The following is a 24,524-nucleotide window of genomic DNA, read 5'->3' as shown; positions in this document are numbered from 1 at the left end:
AGAAACAGCAAGAGCACAGACTGTGAGGTAAGATTTCTTTTCACTGTTTCCAACATCATCAATGAACTTGGACAGGATTATGGAGTTCAGGAGTTTCCTCACAGTATCCTTAGTGGGATTATTTGAATACTCATGAAACATGAACCACTTGAAGCCTTTCGTTCTTTCCTAATCACCAGACAAGGAGACTCCATTGGACACTGCTCGTGTTTTTACATTTTTACCTTGTTCAACTACTGCATATTATTATGTTGAGTTGTATGAAATACCTAAACCATTGTTGATTTCAATGTATTGTTTGTTAACATGTATTTAAAATTGTAAATTTGTAAATCTCATAATAACACTACAAACTAGGCCCCCTTGAAGGTCTTTTGCATATGTCATATTGAAAACCTGTGCAAAACTGATACAGGAATGAAAGGAGAGTTCCTCGAAAATCAATGTGTGAGATATAAAAAGAGCATTAAGAGGATTCATATTTCCAGGGAGAATTTCACACAGGTCATATTTGCTTCACAAAGAGAAATATGTCACTAAGCAGGATTTAGCTTCTCATTTCCTCTGGTTAGACGAGAGTGATTAGTGTCAGCCAGACTAAACAACTGCGCGAGATGTGCTCACCGTTTTATTTTCCCCCAATATAATGCATCCTTCAAAGTAAAAGTCCATTTAGCTGATGTCAATCGTATCATTTCCATCATTTATTTGCGCCGAGTTTCAGGTCAATTCAAAGTCAATCGAGGAGGGTTATTCACAAGGAAAGAGCCTCGACACAATATCAATGCCTCATCACGTCTCAGTGAAGAAATTATCCACAGAGTCGATTTAGTGTCGACATGAAAAAAAAAAACAGCCTGAAAGAGAAAACCTTTGTAAATTGTTCACCTTTGAATTGATTCCTGCTCTTGTTTGTATTAAAATTGAATTTGCTGACTTCTCAGCACCTTGAAATGTTTTTTGTTTTATTCTCTGCCATTTCATAATACACAACATGATGTATTATTTTTCCCAGCTGTGAGATACAGAACTGTACCCAGACCATGTCAACAGGTTGTGTCCTCCAGCCATGTCTGGAAAGTGCTCACCTCAGGCTAATATGCATGTATCCCTGAGTATGACTAAGTTATTACCCACTTGTTGCTATTTAATAAGAAGACGGATCCACCCCGTGCGAGATTCTATCATCTCTGTCAGTCACCTTCATTCTCTCTGCATGATTAGGTTCCACTCAGGAGCAAAGAAAAGGTGGAAATGACAGCCCTCGGTGAAGGGACTGCATGCTGATGTAATGTTTCGGAGCATGCCATCGGTGTAGCTGCTTGAAATCAGACAGCAAAATGGCCTCGGAAATTGTGTTTTCCCACTTACAGTGGATTCCAGGTCTGATATGACGTGTGAAGAATGTGGAGGCTTCAGAGACCTGTGCTCATGAGTTAGACAAACAGAATACCTGAGCCTATCATTAACACACCACTCTAGGGGAACAAGGTTTGTTCTTTGATTCTGTTTGTTCAACAGACTGACAGTAGCTAGCCAGATGAAAGAAACTGATCATAAATTAATTTTTTTATCCTGCATCTAAGCTGTGAAGAGTATAACAGCTGTGGATTGGCCATTCAGCCAGAAGAGATCTCCGTTTGTGCTGTTGGTACAGCTAAATCATCACCATATGACTTAACTTCCCTCCTCTGGCACTTTATTAAAAGACTCGTATGACCTAAAAGTCCATTTAAATCATTTTTCAAGCCCTATTGGCTGATTTCATGCCCATAAACAACTGCAGCTGCACATACTCTTACGGTCAGGTGGAAGAAATAGAAGCCACGGTGGATTCTAACAACAGGGAGCCGGATGGGCAGGTGGGCAGAAAGATAAGCTGAGGAGGATTTGACCTTAGCATCAGGCATGCCTGATGAAAAGATGGAGAAATGGATGGCCTCCTCACAGTGATATCAATCTGAGAAAGGAGGGCTATCTTTTTAGGGCTAAAAAACAGAATCATCTGTGGGGTTGGAGACAATTACTTACACATCTTTCTGTTTCATGAACACATCCCCATATTTTTTTTGCAAATTGATACATCAGTGCAGTGTAGGGCTTATGGTTCATGCCCTATTCAACAAGAATGTTGAATAGGTCATGTAAAAAGTAATGTTATTAAGAAGATAAGGATTAGTGCATCTTCAGTTCAAGAATTTAACGTACATTAATAGTGTTTTCTGCATCATATTCAGCCTATTTTAATATGTTATATCCTATAAAGGGTCCTAGCTGGTACTAACAGTGGAAGGAAGCCCTGTAGAGCTGGGAACATTATTAAGATGCAAACTGAAATGCAAATTAAGCCACAACATTCTGATCCAGTTAAAGAGTGTCATGGTGGCTCAGTTAGCCAAACTGATGACTTTCTCAGTGTGACCTTTGCCGTCTCGCTCTAGCAGCAAAGAAAACTTTTAACCCTGGCAACAAAGAGGTTGCATCACACTGTTATTGCAATCAAAAATTCATTATGTGCATATTCATTGTATGCTTTCTAAGAGCTATTACAATAGGAGGTGGAAAATGTGGTTTCTAAAAAGACTGTGGATTGCAAGCTTTTTAAATTATTTCTTCAAAGAGGATTCAGGAAATTGTGTAGCATTTATCTGGTCTATTAAGGCAGAAAGAAAACAAAGAAGAGTGCAAGTGTTTCCTTAAGGCCCACAGCCAAACATTAAAGCAACATTACTGAGCTTAAGCAATACGGTTTTCTAACATGGAATAAACTACGATTTGATGCAATACAGAGCAAAAGAGAGCTTTTGCATTCAAACCACATCAGCGTAAGAAGAGAGGTGGGTGAAGTCATGCCTAGTGTCTACTGTACAAGCCTGTGGGGGCAGTGCTATGATCTGGGGTTGCTGCAGTTGGTCAGGTCTAGGTTCAGCAACATTATGTACCCTAAAGAATGAGGTCTGCTGAGTACCTGAATATACTGAATGACCAGGTTATCCCATCAATGGATCTTTTCTTCCCTGATGATACGGGCATAATCCAAGATGACAAGATCAGGGTTCATCAGGTTTAAATTGTGAAAGAGTCGTTCAGGGAGCATGGATTGGCCACTACAGAGTACAGACCTCATTGAGAATCTTTGGAAAGAGCTGGAGAAGTCTTTGTGCAGCGGTCCGACTCTCTTATGATTAATACAAGATCTTGGGAAAGCTAAAGGTGGTCCTATAAAATATTTGAGTGTGTGACTCTATGGACGTTCACACACGCGCATTACAGTGGCAAAAAGATCCTGCTGCTCACATTTCATATGCAGCCAGGGGAGGGTATTGAAGTGTTTGTGTGTGTGTGTTCTTCTCAGCTGAACGGGCAGGAAACAAAACATCACAGATCAACTCAGTGCTTCAAACACGCACCCACATACATACTCTACATGCATGCGTAACTGCGTGGCAGGTGTGCACCATCATTCTTCACACTAGCGGTCTTATTGGATTCACACACACACACACACACACACACACACACACACACACACACACACACACACACACACACACACACAGAAAGATACGCTGGTCTCTCTGACCCATTCCCTGAGGTTTTTGAGACATTAATGAAACAGGGAAAACAACAGGTTTGGAGGGTAACAGTGCATCTGCATGTGTATGAGAGAAGGTTGTGTGTGTGTGTGTGTGTGTGTGTGTGTGTGTGTGTGTGTGTGTGTGTCTGCGAGAGAGAGAGAGAGAAAGAGAGAGCAGCCCATTGTTCTGTAATCTGCTCGTGAGATCCTTGGGGAAGTGGAATTGCAACACCTGATTATCTCCAAGCCCGAACATCAACAAGAAAGGTAATTCCCCAGAGGCAGATTGAAACTCTCTCACTTCACCTTCTTTCAATTTCTCCATTCTCCCTTTTTTCTTTATCTTCCTTCTTGATCACACACACACACACACACACACACCCCATACGGCGTCCTGTATCCCCCATATCGCTGTTCTCCTCTCGATGCCTCCTCCTGCTTTTCTCCCAATTACCCCCCCTCGCCCTGTTCGGCCCCTTGTGTCGTTCTCTCTTCCACCTCTCCTTCCTCTTGTCTTTTATCATTCTATGTGACAGGCCTGGTGGTTTGACAGTGATTGCTGCTGAGAATTTCCCATCACTGAAATAATTCCGCAATCTCCACTGCTGTTTCATTCCCCCAGAATACTGCAGGATGCTATCAGAGGAAATGGCCAGAATCACTCGGAACAGGAGAAAAACATCGAGGAATAAGTGCTATCGTGCCTTCTTCCAATGTGAAACCTACTCTGTAAAGAAGCCGATCAGCTCCAAGTAAGCAAACCTTATTCAGCGCTGTGCTATGACCTATTCTGTGCTATTCACCTTCAGGAGAATTAAATTTCACTTCACCTCGGATTCAATTTGCCACTCATACGAGGCCCCACCTCATACCTTGGGAAGTTACAGCAATTCCAACTCCATGTGTGCAGAGAGATTGCATTGTAACCCTGAAGTGACTGACAGCTAGTCTGGCAGAAATGGGGCGAAGCAGCACAGAGCTGTGTTGGTGCAGCAACAATAGCCTTTACATAGCCGCACCTCGCTTCATTTCATTTCCATTACGTTCAATCACCGCCACTGTTCAAAAAGTGCATTTGTCTATGAAAGTCACAGTAATCGGTACGCTCAAATGGTTCACTAAGATCACTCAGAATTCAGCTGCAAGCGCAAGGATTGGAAACTTTTCTACTGCAAAACCAAGCACAAAAAACCCCAAATGTGTTAAGAAACCACAGTCGAATAAACTAGAACTAGGATGGGATGCACCAAAGTCTTCCCTTTCCTTTTTTTCTGTTGCTAACTGGGCCTTCGTCCATCTGAAACACTGGATATTCCAATAACAACTGCAGTACCCACACGCACTGGTGAGGTGGAAAAGCTGGTGAACAGCTCAATTCAATCTGTGATTCAATACAAGTGCGACGGAAACAGACTTAATGTTAACATTAGGAATTAAGTCAATCATCATCAAATCAATATATGAAACAAATATATAATAAATATTTCCAGCAAGGTTGTGTGTGCTGCTGTATATTTGCCTTTAAACGTGGCTCCTGTGTTCACTAAAGTTCCTCTGGGACATCAGTTGTCCTGGGACTTCTCCTCTAACGCTCTCTCCCTTTCTTTTAACCCAGAACTTTGTGTCATTTGGCTCCTGCTGATGTTTGATCCAGACGTTTCTGACAGAGGTCACCATCTTTCAAGCTTTCAGCAGATGGTGCCAAGTTCCGGAGTCTTTCGTCTTTCGTCTTTTGTCTGTGTGTGGACGAGGTTTGATGGCACAGGTCCTGGAAAGTGATTTTTTCACTGATTGTTATTTTTTATACAAGTTTGCACTTTATTTACCACTGTGTCCACCCTCCCTCTTGTTACTCTCCTTCTCCTAATTAAATGGATTTTTTATTGTTTTATTTATTTATTTATTTGTATCAGCGGAAGACTGCTTTCTAATGGCACATTGAGCACTCAGCTTTTGTCTCATCATTGTTCAGTTTAAGGTGTTCCAACGCAGTTTAAGTCTACATTTTGGCTTCCCTTAACCGTCCACAGCGTGATGTCCAATGCAGTGACTCAGAGGAATGTCAGATGCCCAAGTTGTATGTCCCTGTTTTATTAGTAAAATCGAAATTGAATTGTTACTGATATCTTACACTTTCAGACATGTATTGTCTTATCCAGGGACACTTTGACATTTGGCCAGGAATTGGGGGGAGCAACCCTGAGGTTTGTAGCCAACTGCCCTACCAACTCAGCCAACTGAGCCACAGTTGCCCCCTAAAAAATCACGTCGCACATGCATGTGTAGTAGTAAAGAGTTACTTGCTGCAGAATGTACACCTGAATGTGGGTAAAAATAAAATAAAATAAAAAAAGATGTACAGACATGGGATCAGGTGTGATAAGGACAAAACGTCTTGAGTCTAGAAGTGATCGGGTGTAGTGAGACCAGGCATACTGTATATAGCTGGAGTGAAGGAGTGCCCTGGCCTCGCTGTCCCGGCAGTCTGTCGTTTGTCTGGCTGCTTTGTAGCACAGAAAACTCTCCACGCTGCAGCAGAACAGCCTGAGGGCACCGATACTTCACCAGAGCACAGTGAGAGAGTCGGTACCTGTGGGAGACTAAACACAGGTTCCCTGAAATCACGCACACAAAGTGACAAACTCTGATGTTGACATATTCTTCGGAAATTCATTACTGGTGGTAAATTATACATGTGAAACTGAATGACCACATTTTATTAACAGTGCAAAAGAAAATACTGTTCGATTAAAGGTCTTTCAAGACAGCACTTGCAGCAGTGGGATGGAAAGTACATTTCCACAGTGTTATCATAGTTCACATTTGGACATTTTCAGTGGGTTGAAATTAAAATAATTCTGCTTGGAGGTAAATTTGTGTGAAACACAGAAAGTTGACACTGACAAATGAACTCAAGTAAACAACACATTAAAAAGTGTTTACAGTTTTTATTTATTGTTGGTGTTGTAGTAAAAGTAGTTTAACTTGAATAAACTATTAATTCCTTTTAGGCACATTGTAGTCACACTCCTTGCATGGTAATACAGGATTGTGATTCAATGATATACTGAAAGGAGGTTGACTGGTCCACAACTTTAGTCCTGGACTGGACAGAAATACATATCAATAACTAATGCATGTACTGTGCCATTACAAAAAACTAATTGGTGTTAGTGAGTTTCAGCCTAGTGTTAACAGGAGATTGATGTTGTTCTTATTTTAAGTAAAATATTCCAGTGTTGGTGGACTGAAAATTATATTTTCAAGGTCACTTTTTTATTTTCTCCTAAGGCCTTCACAGTTAAATATTTTTGTTTGGCTACTTCTTCATGGCTTTGACCATCTTTACTGCAAACTCTGTACCTGTGTTCACATTGTCACTGTGACAATATTTGCATGACTATCATCATAAATCATCATCCCAATCGTTATGTATGGTGGAGGAAACATCATGATTTTTTCAGGATAATGTGAGAATGTCTGTAAGTCAGCTGAAACTCTGTAGAAGTTGGGGGGTGCTACAGGACAATGAACTAAAACACAAGTCCACAACAGAATGCCTTTAGAAAAACAAAATCCACCTTTTGGAGTGGCCAAGTCAGAGCCCAGACCTCAACCCAATATGCTATAGAATGACTTGAAGAGAGCCACACACATAAGATGTCTAAAGAATATGACAAAGCTAAAGCAGTTCTGCAGGAAGAATGGAAAAAAATTCCTCCTGAACAACGTGCAGGTCTGATGCACAGCTACAGGAAGGTGGTTGAGATTCACATACTTTTTCCACAATCATTATGAGGTTTTTATGGTTGTTCCTGAAAAAGACACGAATAATAAGAATCTGTTTTGTGTAATAACTTTAGGCACATTATATTTGTTAATACTCTTGATTTAGATGATGATCAAATCACATGTTATGACAAATTAATGCAGAAAACCATGACATTTCACATACTTTTTCTTGCCACTGTATACTGTACATATACTGAAAAAGCATATTAAATTATTACAATCTATTTGTATAAGCAGAGAGGCACATGTCTACTAGTGCACTAGTACTGTACACTAGACATGTGATGCAGAGCTGGGGAACAGCCACCACGGGCAAATAATACTGCTGTACAGATGCATCACACCAATAAAGTGGTTTGTTTCAAAGCAAATGCTGGATTTGTCTCTGCGTTAAAAAGAACAACAACAAATATATACGTATTATTACGCATATATTACTGCATACAGTATAGACACTTAATTGATAGATCAGGGTGAATGTTATCCTTAAGGCAACACCTGAAATCTGCTACAGAGAGGCTTGGAGGATATGAGGCAGGGAGACATTGCTGAACAGCTTTTGGGCAGCTTCAGGCTGCTGTGGGCCTCAGATGGCAGAGAGCGACAGTGGGTGGCAAACTCTCACATCTTAGATAATCTTCCCAAAGCAAAACTGTTTTCACACAGACGGAAAGGCTTCGATATGTTTGCCATGTAGTGCAGAGCTCGAAAACCTTTTGGGGGAGATTAGCCCACGCTAAAGTGGTGGTGAGCTGCGCTGGAACAGAGCTGTGGGATGAGCTCAGGTGCTTCTGCAGATTTCTCTTTGAATGTTAAGAAAATCAGTGCCATTCAGGAATAAGTGGATTCACTTGGAGTCCTACAATTCATTTTCCGCTGCAGTGACTTAGACAAGCTCCGAATTCTGTCATTTCACCAAAATGTGCCTTGAAATTTAGTGTCAACATGTATTTTTCTCATAAATCTGTGATCCGAAGTAATAGAACAGTGGAATTGCACTTTCAAGGAAATGGTTTCATTTAACTTACTTTATTACTACAGTACTGAACCTTGGGCCTTGTTGTTTTTTGGGCTGTGATAATGATCTGACTGCTGAAATCTGTGAGGTGAATCTGACACAGTGACCAAAAAGGTTTCAGCGGTCAAAAAACACGAGCTGTCAGACAAATTAAGGCTGTCTCTACAGATTATCTAAACTGCTTTACCTGGTAAGCTAACTGAATCTGAAAATGCCTGAAATACTCCATCATTAACTTTTCTAACCTGGAAAACACGCCCTCACATTACATCCCAAAAAAAAAAAAAGACAAATTCTCAAATGAACCAACTTGACTTTGAATATCTTTGATAAATCATATTTGTTTTTATAATTATTTATTTATTTTCTATATGTCTGTCCTTATTTTTATGTATGTCAGACAGAGTATATCCAGTCACATAAAGCTGCTGTGTGGTCCGGTCCAGGAATCTCTGCAGACAACCACATTATTTAGGTGTTTATCCCATGACCTTGATGATAACCTTTTCCCACTGGAAAGCAATCCTGAGTGTGACCTAAAGCTATTTAGCCGGAGGGCACCAGCATTCCTCATATCACAGAGTACCAGCGTGACAGATTCAGTAAATCACATGCTGGTAAATCCCGCATTCCGACAGGCCACCGTGGCTCCACCAGGCCCGTGCTGTGACTGATATAGAGGGAGCGGTGGAACACAACAAAACAATCAGACACATCACCAGCAGAGCCACATAACAAAAGTATCAAAAAAGTTGTGTCCACAAACTTAAAGAAGCAGTTTCCACTAAGCCCGGGGGACCGAAGAGCAGACACTCCTGCCGCTGCTGTCTGCTGGTCGACACACAGTAAGTGACAGTGACAAATGTGTCTCGGTAAAGTCTGTGACAATGTCATACACTGTCCAGATTTGTACTTACCATCCAGACCATAACTATTTGGACAGTTACTAGTTATTAATTAAATGGACAGATACACAAAAGGTGAAGCAAAGTCTTCAAGCCACAGACATTAGGAGACACTTTGTATCCTCTACTCGCTCACTGCAGACACCTTCAGCTCTTGCTCGTTGGAACCAGCAGCCTGTCTGACAGATAAGGTGCTTTGGGTCATGGGCTCTTCCATTTTTTCTCTGCACTTCCTATAATTTGAGGCTGTTTAGTTTCATCACGCTACACTTTGGGAACCACGTGTTAATAGGGTTAAACAAACTGTTTCAATATAACTTTCAATATTGACATCAAGCTCCACAAATTGGAGCTGAGACTTGGTACTTGACAATGTAACATCTGCTGAAGCATAGCGGAGAGGGAACAAAATAATGTCTAAATAATAATGGTCTGGACTCCGCTCCCCTCTGCCACTATAAAAGAAAACAGTAATTTCACCAGCTGTCAGTTTAGCTGTCCTGACCATCTGGGACATGATGAAACCTGGTTTCAACAAATAAAACTGTTCGTAATCTGCAAATCTATGCAGGATGTGTTTGCATGTGTGTGTCGTCTACCAATCTTTATTTGGTGTGTGCCCAACCAGAGTTCATACATAAAAAAAGAGAAAGAAAAGGAGTTTGCACACTTGACTATGCAGGAATTAATTTTGCATTTATTTGGAAGCTCAGAGGGGAAAAGGGCAAACATTTTGGCAATACCTTCTTAACCGTGTGATGTAGTGTGTGCAATCTTTTTGCTTTTTTTTAAAAACTGTTTATGTTGGCGATACAAGAAGCAGTGCAGTGCATTCTGTATTATTTCAGGAAAGAACCAGTGTGACTCATGATGTAACAGTGTAACTATGCAGTCCTACCTCATGCACCACTTATTACTTTTGTGTCACGTACGGTTCAACGAGGGATGGAGTTTGCTGAGTAGCAGGGAAAAAACAGCTTTATCTTCACATCACATCTTTCTCCCCTAACTAGGACCATGTGAGGTGGCTAAAAGCTCCAGAACTATCCATCCATCCATCCATTATCTTAATAGCTTTTCCTCTTAAGGGTTACAGCGTTGGTGGAGCCTATCCCAGCTGTCACTGGGTAGGAGGCAGGGTACACCCTGGACAGGTCGCCAGTCTATCACAGGGCCGACACATAGAGACAGGCAAACATCCACACCTATGAGGAATTTAGAGTGACCTATGCATGTCTTTGACTGATGTAACTAGAGACAGCATGCACAAACTCCAGCAACCTGTGCATTTGAACCCTGGTCCTACTTGCTGTGAGGTGACCTCTATACCATTGTGCTGCTGCTCCAGAACTATTTACCATGAATTATTTTAAAGGTCAACAGAGAATACTGATGTTTAAGTCATAAGCCAACATGTGAAACGTCCTAAATGTTCTACGTTGTGTGGTTTTATCATTTAATAATTAATTACCTGTTAGTTAGCCATCAGGGTCCTAAAGGCAGCTCCTCTGGGACAACCATGACCTGGATGAGTGAGATTCTTCACAGACATCATCAACAGTGATATCATCAAGCCTCAAAATGTGTTCAGTGCTTAGTTCAGACAATAAAAGCTTAAAGTAAGCTACAGAGAAAGTCCTCTGCAGGACAGCCTGAGGCGGTGACGCATCAGTCTCACATCCAGGCACCAGAGGTGACTAGTGACCAGAGGCAGCTTTGTGTCATGGTACATTTCATCTCCAACAGAACTCTGTTGTTCAGAAACATAACAATGAGCCCATCTCAAAATAAATCTTCAGAACAAGCAGTGAAGCAGCTTGTTAGAGCCGCTGATACTGGGCAGACACTGGATGGTTTTGCACTGCAACTCATGGAATAAATGTTGATTTGAACATGGAATGATTTGCTGTGTGGTTATAGCTGCATAATGAAAACCAGGTGTCAGGTATGATGTATGATGATGAAAGAAAAACATACAGAGTCTGTTTCCTGTGTCGTAAAAAAAATAATTGTATTGACTAACTGAACTGACGCCGTGAAAGGTTCCTGTACCAGATACAAACTCAGCTCAGGTCTTTAGCAAACTTCTCTATTCCCAGATTAGTCAAAATGTCAGTGTATAAGCTGATGTGACACTGTGGACACTTGTTTTTCGTGTTATGAGTGCATTCTGCAGAAAATTGTGTCCTACAGGCCATTGTGGTGCTTCAGTGGCTGAGGCTACAAGTTCTCCTTGCAGGACGGCTATAGGGCACATTTTACCAGGACTCTCCCTCACTGCTGCTTGGATGTCAAACCGTCACTGACTATTTAAAACGTAACGTTTGATTTAGTTTTTTCTAACCTACAATTTACAAGTATGACTGTTTTGTCTATTTTTTGATATTTTGTTTTCGGATTGAACATAATGTTTTTCAGTGAAGGGTTTTCTTGAAGAGGGAGGAAAGCTAACCCAAGGTTGGGTTTATGTAGGTGTTGTGTGTTTTAGCTGGCATATGCAGGAAACCCACAAGCAGTATATTCATATATACATATATGACAATCCATCATATTACAACTGTGTCTCTTAAAGGGCAACTTTGAACTTGCTTCCTATCCTTCTAGTCTGGGAAAGTATATGATGATAATGATTTGAAACTCCCCTCTGCCTTCCTTATATTAAAATATTTCTTTGCTTCTAGCTGAAACACTCCTTCAGATGACATCATCTGAATTAATACCACTTCTGTAAATGAGACCCCTTGGAGGAGATTTGAATGTAGATGATGCCATCTAAATTAGTTCTGGAGGAGCAGGTTGACTAAGACAACAACAACCTACAACTACAACTATGCATTTGTAGATTTGAGATGGAACAAAGGTCACACCTATTCACAGCATGAACAGTTGTGGCTCTTTGTGATCTCTTTGGGATAATGAACCTTATATAATTGGTAACATACCAGAAAGACAGTATAAACCTGTGGGCACAATTCAACTTTCACTTTAAACGATAGACTGTGGACTTGTTGTATCACTTACAGGCAACTTAAGACACGCAGAGACGTTCATATGTGGTGGCAAGGTAGGAGAATCAAGATGTCGCTGGCTAGCAAACAGTAAAGGCTTTTACAAGTAACTACTCTCTAAATTACTTTTATAGCTTATTTCACAGGTTATTTCTTTTGCAATCACACAACTGTGAAAAAATGATTATGGAAAATGAAAAGAAAATAGGAACAAAATGCAGATGAGTGGCTGATATGTAAGTACAAAAACAAGAAAAGATTCAGCTCCTGCGAGGTAAAACTACACCATGGCACTGGCTCTTCACGCTTCATGTTCTACTACAGTTTCAGCTTCCATATTTCTTGTCCTGGGGCCCACCCAGTGCTTATGAAATACTAGTTTAAGAAGAGACCTGACACCGAAAGTGCATTTCTTGAGCCCACAGATGGCAACTTTACTGAGGCTTACAGCCTGCGATAGGCTTCCCAAAGCGTCACTGGGGCAATTTGGCTGTGGGGCAGCACACAGGCTCCCTGTGGTGTCATAATGCAGCCTCAGGGGAATACACTGTGGGATTTAGAGGACAGTGAGTGACAGTGGCAACTTCACCAAGTGTTAGATTCCGCGTTGGACACATCGTGTGTGAAATGTGAGCGGGCTCCACTGCGCAGCCCGCTGCCATGAGAAAGTCGTGTCGTGCAAACGATGACAGCATGCAGGAAGGACGACAGAACAAGAACTTGTGTGTGTGTGTGTGTGTGTGTGTGTGTGTGTGTGTGCATGCATAGATTTTAAACTATGGTGTTTCACACACACTCCTCCCTGTACAGTCCCCATGGGATGAGACAAGTGTATGCATGACTGACTCAATTAGCAGCTTGCACTTCTCTGCTCATGGGATTTGGAAGAGGTGTGTTTCCCGTGTGTCTGTGCAATCCAGCCTGCACATGTATGTCAGGTCAAACCCACAAATCACTGCAGAGGCTTTGCAGCAAGGTGCATTAGGACTCTCCAGCGGATGTGTGTGAGTGTGTGTAAGGTGACAGGGTAGATATTGACCACCATAAGCACAGTTCCCCTCCTTAACAAATGGCTGTGCTTATAGATTTCACAGGACCGTCAAGGAGCTCAGAAGCATTTCCAATAAAACTACATGCATGTTTCAACTTATAATGTGTTAACATGGACTATAAGTACATTTATTCTAATAAGCAGGGCTGAAAGGATGTGTATCCTGCTAATGCACTTAAACATGTTATTCAAATCCGACTCCAACTGTTCTCTTTATATAAGTAGAGGATTAAGCATGTGGCGACTTTGTAATATTGAATGTCATTTGATTTCTATTTTATTATTTATTTCTTAATTTAAGGCGGCGGTTAGCTCACTTGGCAGAGCAGTCGGGTTACTGGTTCGATTCCCGGTTCCTCCTGGCTATATGTCGAGGTGTCCTTAGACAAGATACTGACACCCAACACTAACGCTGTCATCTACTGAAGCTGCACAAAACAACAATTTCCCTAAGGGATCAATAAAGTAGGTCATTATTTATTATTATTATTAAAATAATTAAATTAGGAATGGAGTTTGACAGCATTTTATCAGAAATGAATCCAGTTCAGAATCCTTCTCTTATCAAATGTGTTTAAGTAGATAGTCTATAAAAGTGTACAGTTTTTATTTTAATCAGTGAAAGTCCTTGTGTAATAAAAAATAACTTGTTTAAATTGGCCTTAATGCATACAGTGGCAAGAAAAGGTATGTGAACCTGTTGGAATTTAATCGTTCTTTAAAACCTTTAATGTAAAATGATGGCCCCTTAATTCACTAGATTTCACTTAATTTGACAGATAATATTATACTGTGCAATTTAAGCAATTAAATATAAAGTGGCAAGAAAAAGTATGTGAACCTTTTGGAATTTCATGGTTTTTTGCATTAATTTGTCATAAAACACTATCTGATCTTCATCTAAGTCAAGAGCATTGACAAATATAATGTGCCTAAAGTAATAAAACAAAAATTCTGATCTTTCATGTCTTTTTTACGAACAGCCATAAAAACCTCATAGTGATAATGGAAAGATTATGTAATGTAAACCCCTTTTGGCAGCAATAACCTCAACCAGGTGCTTCCTGTAGCTATGGATCAGTCCGGCACATTGTTCAGGAGCAATTTTAGTCCACTCTGAAAGGTGGATTTTGTTTTTCTGAAGCCATTCTGTTCTGTGTTTTGAATCATTGTGCTGTAGCATCACCCAACCACAGACATTCTCACACAATCCTGAAGAAATTTTTTCTTCCCCCCAATAACTGCAGGCTGGCCAGGTCCTGATGCAGCAAAGCAGGCCCAAATCATGATGTTTCCTCCACCATACTTTACAGTTGGGATGATGTTTTCATGATGATATAGAGTTCCCTTTTTATGCCAGATGTAGTGCTGTGTGTTCTTTTCAAATAGTTCAATATAGTTTCATCAATCCATAAAACATTTGCCAATACAGCTGTGAAGTAAGCAGCGGCCTTCATGGTGTCCTGCCGCAGACCCTCTGCTTGTTCAATGTTTTACATACTGTAGGCTCATTAACACAGGTGTTACCCACCCACATCTTGGTAGAGTAGCCACATATCTTATTTACATTTTAGCAGACGCTTTTATCTAAACTTACAAGGGTAGGCAGGTTAAGCATAAGGAGGTCTTGCCTAAGGACCCAGCTGGGGATTTGAACCCTAGCCTCCCACATGGACAGCTGTGATCTTACCACTACACTAACCAGCTGTTTTTCTTCAAAAATAATCAAATCATTTTCTTAACTTATGCTAACACCTGACTCTAATTAGCTTTATTATTTAAATGGTTCACATACTCTTTCCCCTTACGCTGTAAGGTTTTTATGGTTTTATTGCTTCAGGAAAACACAATCTACCTTCTGGAGTGGCCAAGTCAGAGCCCAGACCTTAGAGACCCAAAAGAGATGGTAACGAAGAGAGAGCCAACCACATGAGACGTCCAAAGAATATGACAGAACGATGTGCAGGTCTGATCCACAGCTACAGAAAGTTCCTGGTTGAGGTTATTGCTGCTGCAACCAGTAATAAACTAAACTAAACTAAAGACTTTTTCCACTATGACTATGAGGTTTTTGGGGTTGTTCTCAATAAAGACATGAAAGATCAGAATTTTTGTTTATTATTTAAGGCACATTATATTTATATATTATATATTTATTTTCAAATTAATGCAGAAAACCATGAAATTCCGAAAGGTTCACATACTTTTTCTTGTATATTTTAGGATTTAGCTCACCTGATATAAGATTAATTGATTTTTAAGTTAAAAATACATGTTAAAGCCTCTTTAAGCAATGGCTCATCTGGCCTTGAGACTATAAAGGCTCTCCACTCTGTTCTGATTGGCCAGGTTGTGGAAGTCTTCCTGTGATTTAATGGGGCCTATAGTTTCATTTTGCTTGCATGCTGACTCAGGGCACTAACATTGCAAAAAAAAAATCTTTTCATCAGTATAAACATCACAGAGGTACAACCATGGTGTACCATACTGCAGACATTGTCCATCTTTATCACTTCATAGAGTCCTATAATTAACTGGAGACATTTAAAAAGATGGTTCACTATAACACAACTGAAATGTGCAGTTTCTGACTAAGATGGGACACATCTAAGGTAAAATCAGCTGATAAGTTGCTCTTTTCAATTTCAATTAGATTTTTATACTACTCTACAAATACAGAATTAATGGTTTAATTGGAGTCAGACTTCAGCCTGGAGAGTTGAAAACTTTCATTCTATCACGCTCAGTGAGTTTGATCAACCAAGCGAGAAGGATGAAGGTGGATTTTGGCAGCTTATGACACAACCTGATGATGGTTAACTTGCCAGTTCACACTAGCCGGAACAGGCAAATTAACTTTTAAGACCTTAATCGCAGAAAGTCTGGCTCCGTTTTCTGCTCCTACTCTCAAATGGGCTTTGAGAGTAGGAAATGAGACTTTGGATATGCTTGGTCTAACTGTTGAGGTGAGACAAATAACATAGAAGCAACTGAAAAATGGTGGCTTTCAGTGCTGTGTTCTCTGCATCCATAAAATGTTTCTGAATAAATAGGGTGTATGTGTTTTGTCTGCAAAGCCAAAATGCCAAGAGGCTGATCATGTGGCTCCTACTGAAGTTTCAGATCATTTTCTATCCATAAATCAAGCCCAAAACTATTATCCTCTTGTTTGTCTTTGCATAGAACGAAATATAAAAGAACAAATAATTAAAGCAGTTTAAGGGATTTAGTGACATTAACACATAAACTTTATAGACAAAAAGAAAGTTTCCAATTTAGGCCGAAATTAGAAATTGGAAATGTTTGGATTTCGATGGTCAGGTTGGCATGTTCATCTGACCAACAGAAACAGAAAGAAGATCACGTAGGACCGTCGATTTACATCAACACCAAGCATCACTTGGCAGCGTTTGCTTACTATTTTCACACCACGCTTGGTCAGCAGAGACAGTTTATAGCTACTACTAATATAGTTGTAAATCCTGCAAAGCCTCACCACTATGTCCGCCACCAACTGAACATGCTCAATCAGCTGAACCCCACTGTAAGGGCTCTAATGCCAACGGTGCAGGACACACAGCAACAACTAGGCCAAAACAGAAAGAGAAAGATGTATTTGCGGATTTTCCCAGGTTTGATCAGACACATGCTTCACATACACTACCATTCTAAAGTTTGGGATCACTTATTATTTATAATTATTTATAGATATTTTATTGTTTACCAAGGAAATACAAATTAGTCTGAATGGGAAATATAGCAAAAGAACAGGACATAATGAGATGAATGTGTTCTTCAAACTTTTCCTGCATCAAAACAAACAACAACAAAACAGCAATTACAGCGTGGCAGACCTTAGGCATTGTAGTTGTCAATTTGTAAAGCTTTCCTTCTTTAAGGTCTCTTCCCTCTGTACAAATCTCTTATTTCACCACCTCCAAAGCACCCAGACCATCACGTTGCCTCCACCATGCTTTACTAAAGGTAATAAACACTGTTCTAGCATCTTTATTTTTTTGCTTTATGTCTCACAAATATTCTTCTGTTTAATCTGAAGTTCTCAAACTTGGACTCATCTGTAGACAACACCTTCTTCCAGTCTTCCAGTGTCCAATGTCTTTGCTCTTTTTCCTAATTCTGCCATGAAGTCCAGCATCCTGAAGTCTCCTCTTCACTGTTGATGCTGACACTGTTGTTTGACGTGTACTATTTAGTGCAGCTGCCACTTGAGGACCTGTGAGGCGTCTTTGTCTTAAACTACACACTCGCAGATATTTGTCTTCTTGAACAGTTGTACTTTGGGGCCTCTCACTCCTTTTCTGTCCCTGTTAAGAGCCTGTTTGTGCTGGTCTCTGAAGGGAGTAGTTAACAGCATGATAAGAAATGTTACGTTTCCTCGCAATTTCCTAGTGTCTAGAGTAGCCTTCCTCTTTAAGGACAACAATAGACTGACAGGTCTCTAATGACAGTTCTTTCTTTCTGGCTACTGGAAACTGTAAACAAACAACTACTGATACTAAACTAACCTAAAGAATATTTTGCTCGCTTGTTTACTTCAGTACAACTGTAGCTGAGCAACACAACTGTGAAAGGATTTTCTCATAATCACTTAGCCTTATAAAATGATTAACAGCCATAGAAGGAGATTGAGGCAGAGGACTAACAATTGCCAATAACAGGTCTCTCAAAAAATGTCGATCATTCTTCAAAAATGATCTGATTCATTTTAATTGTTTGTGAATTGCATGAAAATGAAAGAAATTTGCGAGTGATTCCAAACTTTTGAGCGGTAGTGTTTATAATACTGGTAGAAATACTGGAAATGCTGTTTGCATCTATAATAAATATTAGGAGGAGAAACAAGTATTTCTTTTTGTGTATATACTGGTATTGTAAACACTGTAATGCAACAGTAGCATATAAATAATAACTAGTTGATTCCTTATTCTAAATTGTGGTCATGTCTTCTTTTCTGTCTGTAAATGAAACACACCCTTTGTCGTATCACCTGAAAGGCATGAGTATGTAACAGTTCAGCTGACTTATGGATTTCAGCGTACAATATAGGAGAAGACAAGAAGTTCATTTTGGACCCTGCCTTACACATCTCCTGCGTCCTGTAATGGGGTTGAAATGAAACACAGCTTAATAACCTGTGCACCCATATCAGAGCGTTGCAACCGTACGGAGGAGGTGCAACAATGTCATCAGGCTTTGATCTGAAGAAAATGACACTGCTGAAATTGTGTCGTCGCACCTCCTCTATCCGACACATGAATATATAGCAGGAGTAGATTTCCTGCTAAATTCTCACACCCTTCCTGACACCTTTCCTTTGAATTTCAGTGGGGTGACAGTGCAGATGTAAGCAAGAGAGCAGACGAACAGAAGTTACCCTTGATTTCATATGTAACCTCTAGGGATGATCCGGCACTTTTAAATGCCCACCTCCATCATGTTTTCTTTCTTTCTTTCCCTGTTCTTGCTTTAAACGACATTGTTTAGTGTTATCCTCAAGCATCCTAGAGAAAATCGGAGAACAAGCCAAGGGAAGTACTCATCTCTCCATTCCCTCTCTCTACGTGTATCTGTGTGTTCCAGTGTCCTCGAAGTCTGAACCCACTACTGTCAGGGTATTTACAGTCACGGTGTTCTTCATGTAACGATACGCAGGCTCTATAAGCAGTCAACGACATTCACATTAGAGATCACACCGCTGCCATGCATCTTTGATGAAACACAAGAGACAAGAGTTACACTGAGAAGCATGCTCTCTCTCTCTCTCTCACACACACACACACACACACACACGCACACACAAACTCAGTCTCAGAAGTCCACCCTGCACACTCCCCCTCTTCAGCAGACTGTCAACATAGATCAACTTGCATTGACTCATAAAGGCATGACTAAAAATAAGAGTTGTGCTCGGCAGGATAGAAGCAAACGATGGAGGACACAGATCAAAACAACAACATGTGTGAGAGGACGGATCCTCCAAGATCCAAATCACTAATCTAAAGCAAGAATTGTGGTTAAGAATCAATTTAGTTTCTTGGAAATAATTATTCTCACGCTCTAAAGTGTGCTTATGTCACAACCAGAAGCTGTGCAGTGTTGAAAACATAGGCTGTAAACAACTGTGTTAAAATATGCACTGTTTCATGACCTGAATCTCTTCCACGCTGAGCTCCTGTCAGCATGGGAAGCAATGTACTGTAATATGGTACTGGCCAGAGGGGGCACGTGGTCCATCCAGTAGAGCCAGGACTTGTTTCTGCGAGTCAAAAACGTTTTTGAACTCATCTGATTTTGTTCTGTTTCTGCATAAAAGTAAAGAGAATTCTGAAGATCATGGAAGATGATTTGTTGATGCTCTGAAAGAGACACACTGAAAGTGAAAGTGTGAACACATGGTGAACGTTCCCTAACCCTAACCTGACCAACAAATAAGACAACCGCCCTAATCCTAAAGCCTAACACTAACCCTAAATAGACTGCAAATGGAGTCAAAGTCAAAGTCAACTTGCAGTGTATAATGCTGTTTTCCCTTCATGACACTATATAAAATGAACATGCTTAGAATTATTCAAGCAGCAGCGCAGTTTGGCTCTGTACGCCACCACAGTGGATTTCAATTGACAGTCAAGTGTAGACTGTTAATTAATGAGTTATATGAAAAATATCAAATAGAAAAACGGTTGTAGTTCCACTGTTCATACAATATTTTTGACAAAACCATAAATCAAAGCTGCCTCTCTACAATCTAAGCACATCTAGATTCTTTTGTTTCTTTTCACAGCCAAAATGTTCATAACGCCCTTTCCCATGTGAATGCTGCTGTCACCAGTTCCTGTCCGCTCACATTTCAGCCAATCACACGCTGTCAGTGTCTTTCAGCAACTGCCTCCACAGTCACTTGTTGATCCCTCTGGGCTACCAGCATCTGTTTATAGTATTTCTATAGGCACTAGTGCTACAGACAGCCCGAGCAGACCAGGGCTGCATGCATACATCCAAAGAGAGTGTGTCCAGCCCCTCACGGACTGGGGTGGTAATGAAATTGACATCATGGATATACACACGTGTGTGTGTGTGTGAATCAGACTTTAGTCAGCATGTAGACACTTAAGAAGCAGCCTGGAAGCTGTGGACTTGCTGAAAGAGGTTGTGGACGTGTGATTGGCTGAAAGTTAAAAGGGTGAATGCTGATGAAATAGCACATTATGAAAAGTCATTTAGAGAAAAAAAAGCCATTATGGAATAAAAACACTTCTCTAATAATGAAAACATTTATTAGATAGCGTGGAGTGTATGTCTTACACTCGTGAAGTGACACAACAATGAGCTAATGCACTGCATGTGACAACACCACTGTATTATTTAGAAGGACAGGAACATTTAGTGCTTCAGAGTATTATTAATATGCTCATATAACAACCTTTCAGACAATACAAGCACTCTGAGTCAGCCTCCACTTCAATGCCAGTGAGAGCACTATCACTGAAAAACTTTTTTTTTTTTAAATCCAAACACACAATATTTTCTCTGCTCCTCTTCATGTGGTATTATCCTCATTCAAACCTGCGTGCCGTCTCTCTAGTCTGGTCTCTTTGTATTGGTGACAAAGCATAAACACATCAGCCCCCGGCTGATAATGTAACCTGGCACTGGCTCCGAGGACCAAGTGAGACGTGTGACCCCCGAGCACTGCGGAAGCTACATTTCTGCCTAAGCCCGGGAGCCTATGCAGAGTGTGTTCGCACTCCTGAACAGTTCAGTATCAGTCTGCCAGTCTCCATGTTAGTGATGAGAGTGCTTCATACCACACAAACATCTTTCTGCACAACAGTGGACAAGACAATGGCTCCTACTCATCTTTGTCCACTTGTAGGAACCTGAACCCGTTGTGTCACTGGGAGACGCTGCTTTACAATCCCGAGTGGAAACAGTGCCCCCTGTTGTGAGCTGACAATCTGACCCTACAGCTTTGTTCACGTCCAGATTTATGTTCACTTGTTGCCCCCTCGTTACCTGAGCAACTGACACGACAGCAGCAAGAACTCAGGTACGGTGTGAAAGAATGAAGTGGTCTATGTGACTAACATGAATCTGCGGTGGCATCAGTGAAAACCAACTGATTATCTTCTATTCCAAAATCTGAGCACATACAGAAATTAATTAGAGCAGAAGCACACGACAGACAAACATCACTGAGCCCTGCTGCTGACTGGTTGATGAATGCAATCTAACTAATGCAATCCAAGTCTTATTCTGCTCAAGTGTGCAAAACCCCCTCTACTACAAGGTGGCACCAGTTGCATCTGAAATCAGGTTTTTCTTCCCTCAACAGTATTAATGCAGCCTCTCTGATTATCAGAGTGCTCTCAACGAGCCCGTTTGGAACTGAAAATGAATCCTTGATCAACAGCCTTTCTCTGTGACGTTTGATAAATTTCCACTCTTATCTTTTCACCGGCTCTGGCGCTCCGGTGTTAATAATCAGTGCATATTACTCCCTAAATCCTCCGATCGCTTAGTGGATCCTGGATCGTCCCATTTAGAAGAGGATTAAGGATTTTGTCCCACTTCTTAATGCGCATTGACTCAATGATGTACAACTCCGAGGAGGATAATTAAAACAGGGAGGACCCACAGGGAATACTATTAGTCCTGTGTGTGTGTGTGTGTGTGTGTGTATCACTGAAACATTTTATCAGTGAATAAAACTGCCCTCTCCCATCGACAGTAAACAGACCATCATGAGTATTAAAAAAAAAAAACCTTTGCATAATATGATTGTTGTAAAAAACCACTTGTCCAGCTCTGACCTGAAAAGTGTTGTTACACAAATGACCTAATCTGATTTCCAAATTTAGGCTTAAAGAATCGGCCAGAGACGGCTCTAAATGGGCTGGTGCTACAAATACAAATAGTACATTCAAATAGGACACTAACTGTCAATGGATCTGAGGCTGCACGTCAGAATGTAGCATTTTGATGAACCAGCAGCGCTCCCACAGGAAGGCATGATGTGTTGAAGTGACCTTAAACCAATCAGGAATCTGCATCTTGATCACCAAAAGCTCAATCAGAGATACGGACATGTTGCGCTGGAGGTAAAAGTTCATGCAGCTTCACTCAACTGGCCTTGAAGCTACTTTAGCTACAGATTTTTCTCGCCCCACTTGTTTGCATTTGACTCATGTGACATCACTCTCCGCGCAGCTCTTCGTGATGCTGTTTCCACATGAATCTGTTTCTCAGCGCTCCCCCATTATTAGTCTGAGCAGCATCTGGGACATCACAAGTACTGGGAGCCAACGGTGGAGCCCTTTGCAAATGAGTGTGATGGCAAACTGCAGTTTGCAACATCTTGCTCCAGCAGGTAAAACTTTGACATGGACAGTGTTCAGAGTGTTTAATTACTTCATACTTTTCAAATTGAGGAGTTTATAGGCTTTTTGTTATGAGATGGGTGGAGGCCACCTGTGTTTTACAACCTAAGTAAAGAAATATAATCCATTTGCACTGACATGGAGCAGAAACAGAAAGCAGCAGGACTCCCTATAGAGGCTGTGTGTTTGTTTTATTCTTCTTGCAGCTGACTAATGTGTTGCTGATCAGTCCTTTACACTAATACAACTGCTCCTGCTCTTCTCTAGAGGCTGATGCACACCTGAACACCCACCCCCCACCCCCCGCTGTGCTCACCCTTGATGTGCTCGTTGACGACGCTCTCCAGCCGGTCCAGCCGCTTCATGATCTTCCACGTTTCCCCTTTACCGTCCTCCTCCAACTTTCTGTCCGCCTCGCCGCCGCTCTCTGCAACTTTGGGACCGCCGTTGGCCACATAGTTGGTGATCCAGCCGACGTACAGGAGGCACACGATGTTGGTCATGCCGCTCAGGATCACGCATGTCGACACCAAAGTTTTAGTTCTCCGTGTGCAGAGCATCGCGACATCCCTCCATGGGCTTCTTGTTCCCGACGCGCGCTGGCTGGGAGCGTGAGGAGTAGACGCACTCGAGAAATGTGTCCAGAGGTGAGGACAGCGACGCGATGCTGGGGAGTCAGTCCGCCTCTGCGCGCTCAGGTCCCGGCTGAGGCATCGCTAAGACCCCCAGAGGCGTTCAATGCTTCCCCGCGTCTTTATGAGAGTATCTGTGATATACAGAAGAACGAGAGTCCCCGCTGAGCAGCCGGCGAGTCAAGCTGCGCTCAGCCGCTGCAAAGCTGTCAGACGCTGCAAGCCCCCCCCCCACCCCACCCCGCCTGGCTGTGGTCCTCTTACAGCCCAATAGGAGAGCAGGAGGCGGGATCTGCTCGCCTCTGCCGGCCCCTCGCAGCTGAAGCGCGCAGAGGAGAGCGCAGGGAGGAGGGAAGCATCACCAAGAGATGACAATGAAACAGGTGCCTCTGTGCAAAGAGTGCGTAAAGTGTGTGTGTGTGTGTGTTTGATGCTGGAACCACGTGTGCGGGTTTGAGCGCGTTTTTAAGAGTGTGTTCAATCATCTGTGGATTCCTCTGCGCTGCCACTGATGTACAGCACCTGGAAGGGACTGGAGGAAGAGTGGGGTTTATATTTATGTACAGTCACTGGTTTCTCTAAGAGCTAATTAACCTGGAGCAGCAGAATGGTTGGTGCACATGACTACAGCATCTGTCTCTGTCACATCTGGTTTAAATGGCAAATATAGTGTTTTAACTGTGACCACAGGCTCACTTCCTGTTACCCTCATGAAATCATCAGAATGTCTAGTGACAAAACCACTACATGATATAAAAATAAATCTTTTTAACCCTTTTCCCAACAGTTTTTTATAAAAAAAGAGCCTCAACTCAGGAAACAGGTTGAAATTCTTTCTAATCTTTCGAATCACTCATGAATATTTCATCATCTACACGGTTTAACGAGTCATTGGGATGTGAGAGGTTTTTAGGGATTTCTAAAATGTTTAGAAAACGTCTGGGTTTTACAAAATGATCTGCAGATTTTTCTTGAAATACACATAATTAATGTTTGAAAAGAAATAAATGGCAAATACATACATGTGAGGCTAAAAACATCCAGTGGCTCAACTTGTCCATTCATTTGAATATTGTGCAGACGGAGCAGCGAGAGCTCGTGTCCCTGCCGACAGTGGTGATGATGATTCCCCTTCACATACGT

The 24,524-nt window shown here is 41.4% G+C and overlaps 1 protein-coding gene across 2 annotated transcripts in view; it reads right to left on the bottom strand.

Moving 5' to 3' along the window:
• The window catches only part of galnt18a (UDP-N-acetyl-alpha-D-galactosamine:polypeptide N-acetylgalactosaminyltransferase 18a), a 120,205-nt gene extending 96,676 nt beyond the window's left edge, over positions 1-23,529 (bottom strand). For both annotated transcript variants that reach the window (XM_026364566.1, XM_026364567.1), the window contains exon 1: positions 23,066-23,529. In XM_026364566.1, the coding sequence (XP_026220351.1) occupies positions 23,066-23,309 (244 nt within the window). In that variant the 5' untranslated portion in view covers positions 23,310-23,529. The remainder of the gene's footprint in view (positions 1-23,065) is intronic.
• Positions 23,530-24,524: the final 995 nt, after the last annotated feature.

The sequence above is a fragment of the Anabas testudineus genome, chromosome 6 (assembly GCF_900324465.2).
Source record: "Anabas testudineus chromosome 6, fAnaTes1.2, whole genome shotgun sequence".
Classification (NCBI taxonomy): Eukaryota; Metazoa; Chordata; class Actinopteri; order Anabantiformes; family Anabantidae; genus Anabas; species Anabas testudineus.
Note: the sequence above shows the minus strand (reverse complement) of the source record. Positions and strands in the feature narration are given on the sequence as shown.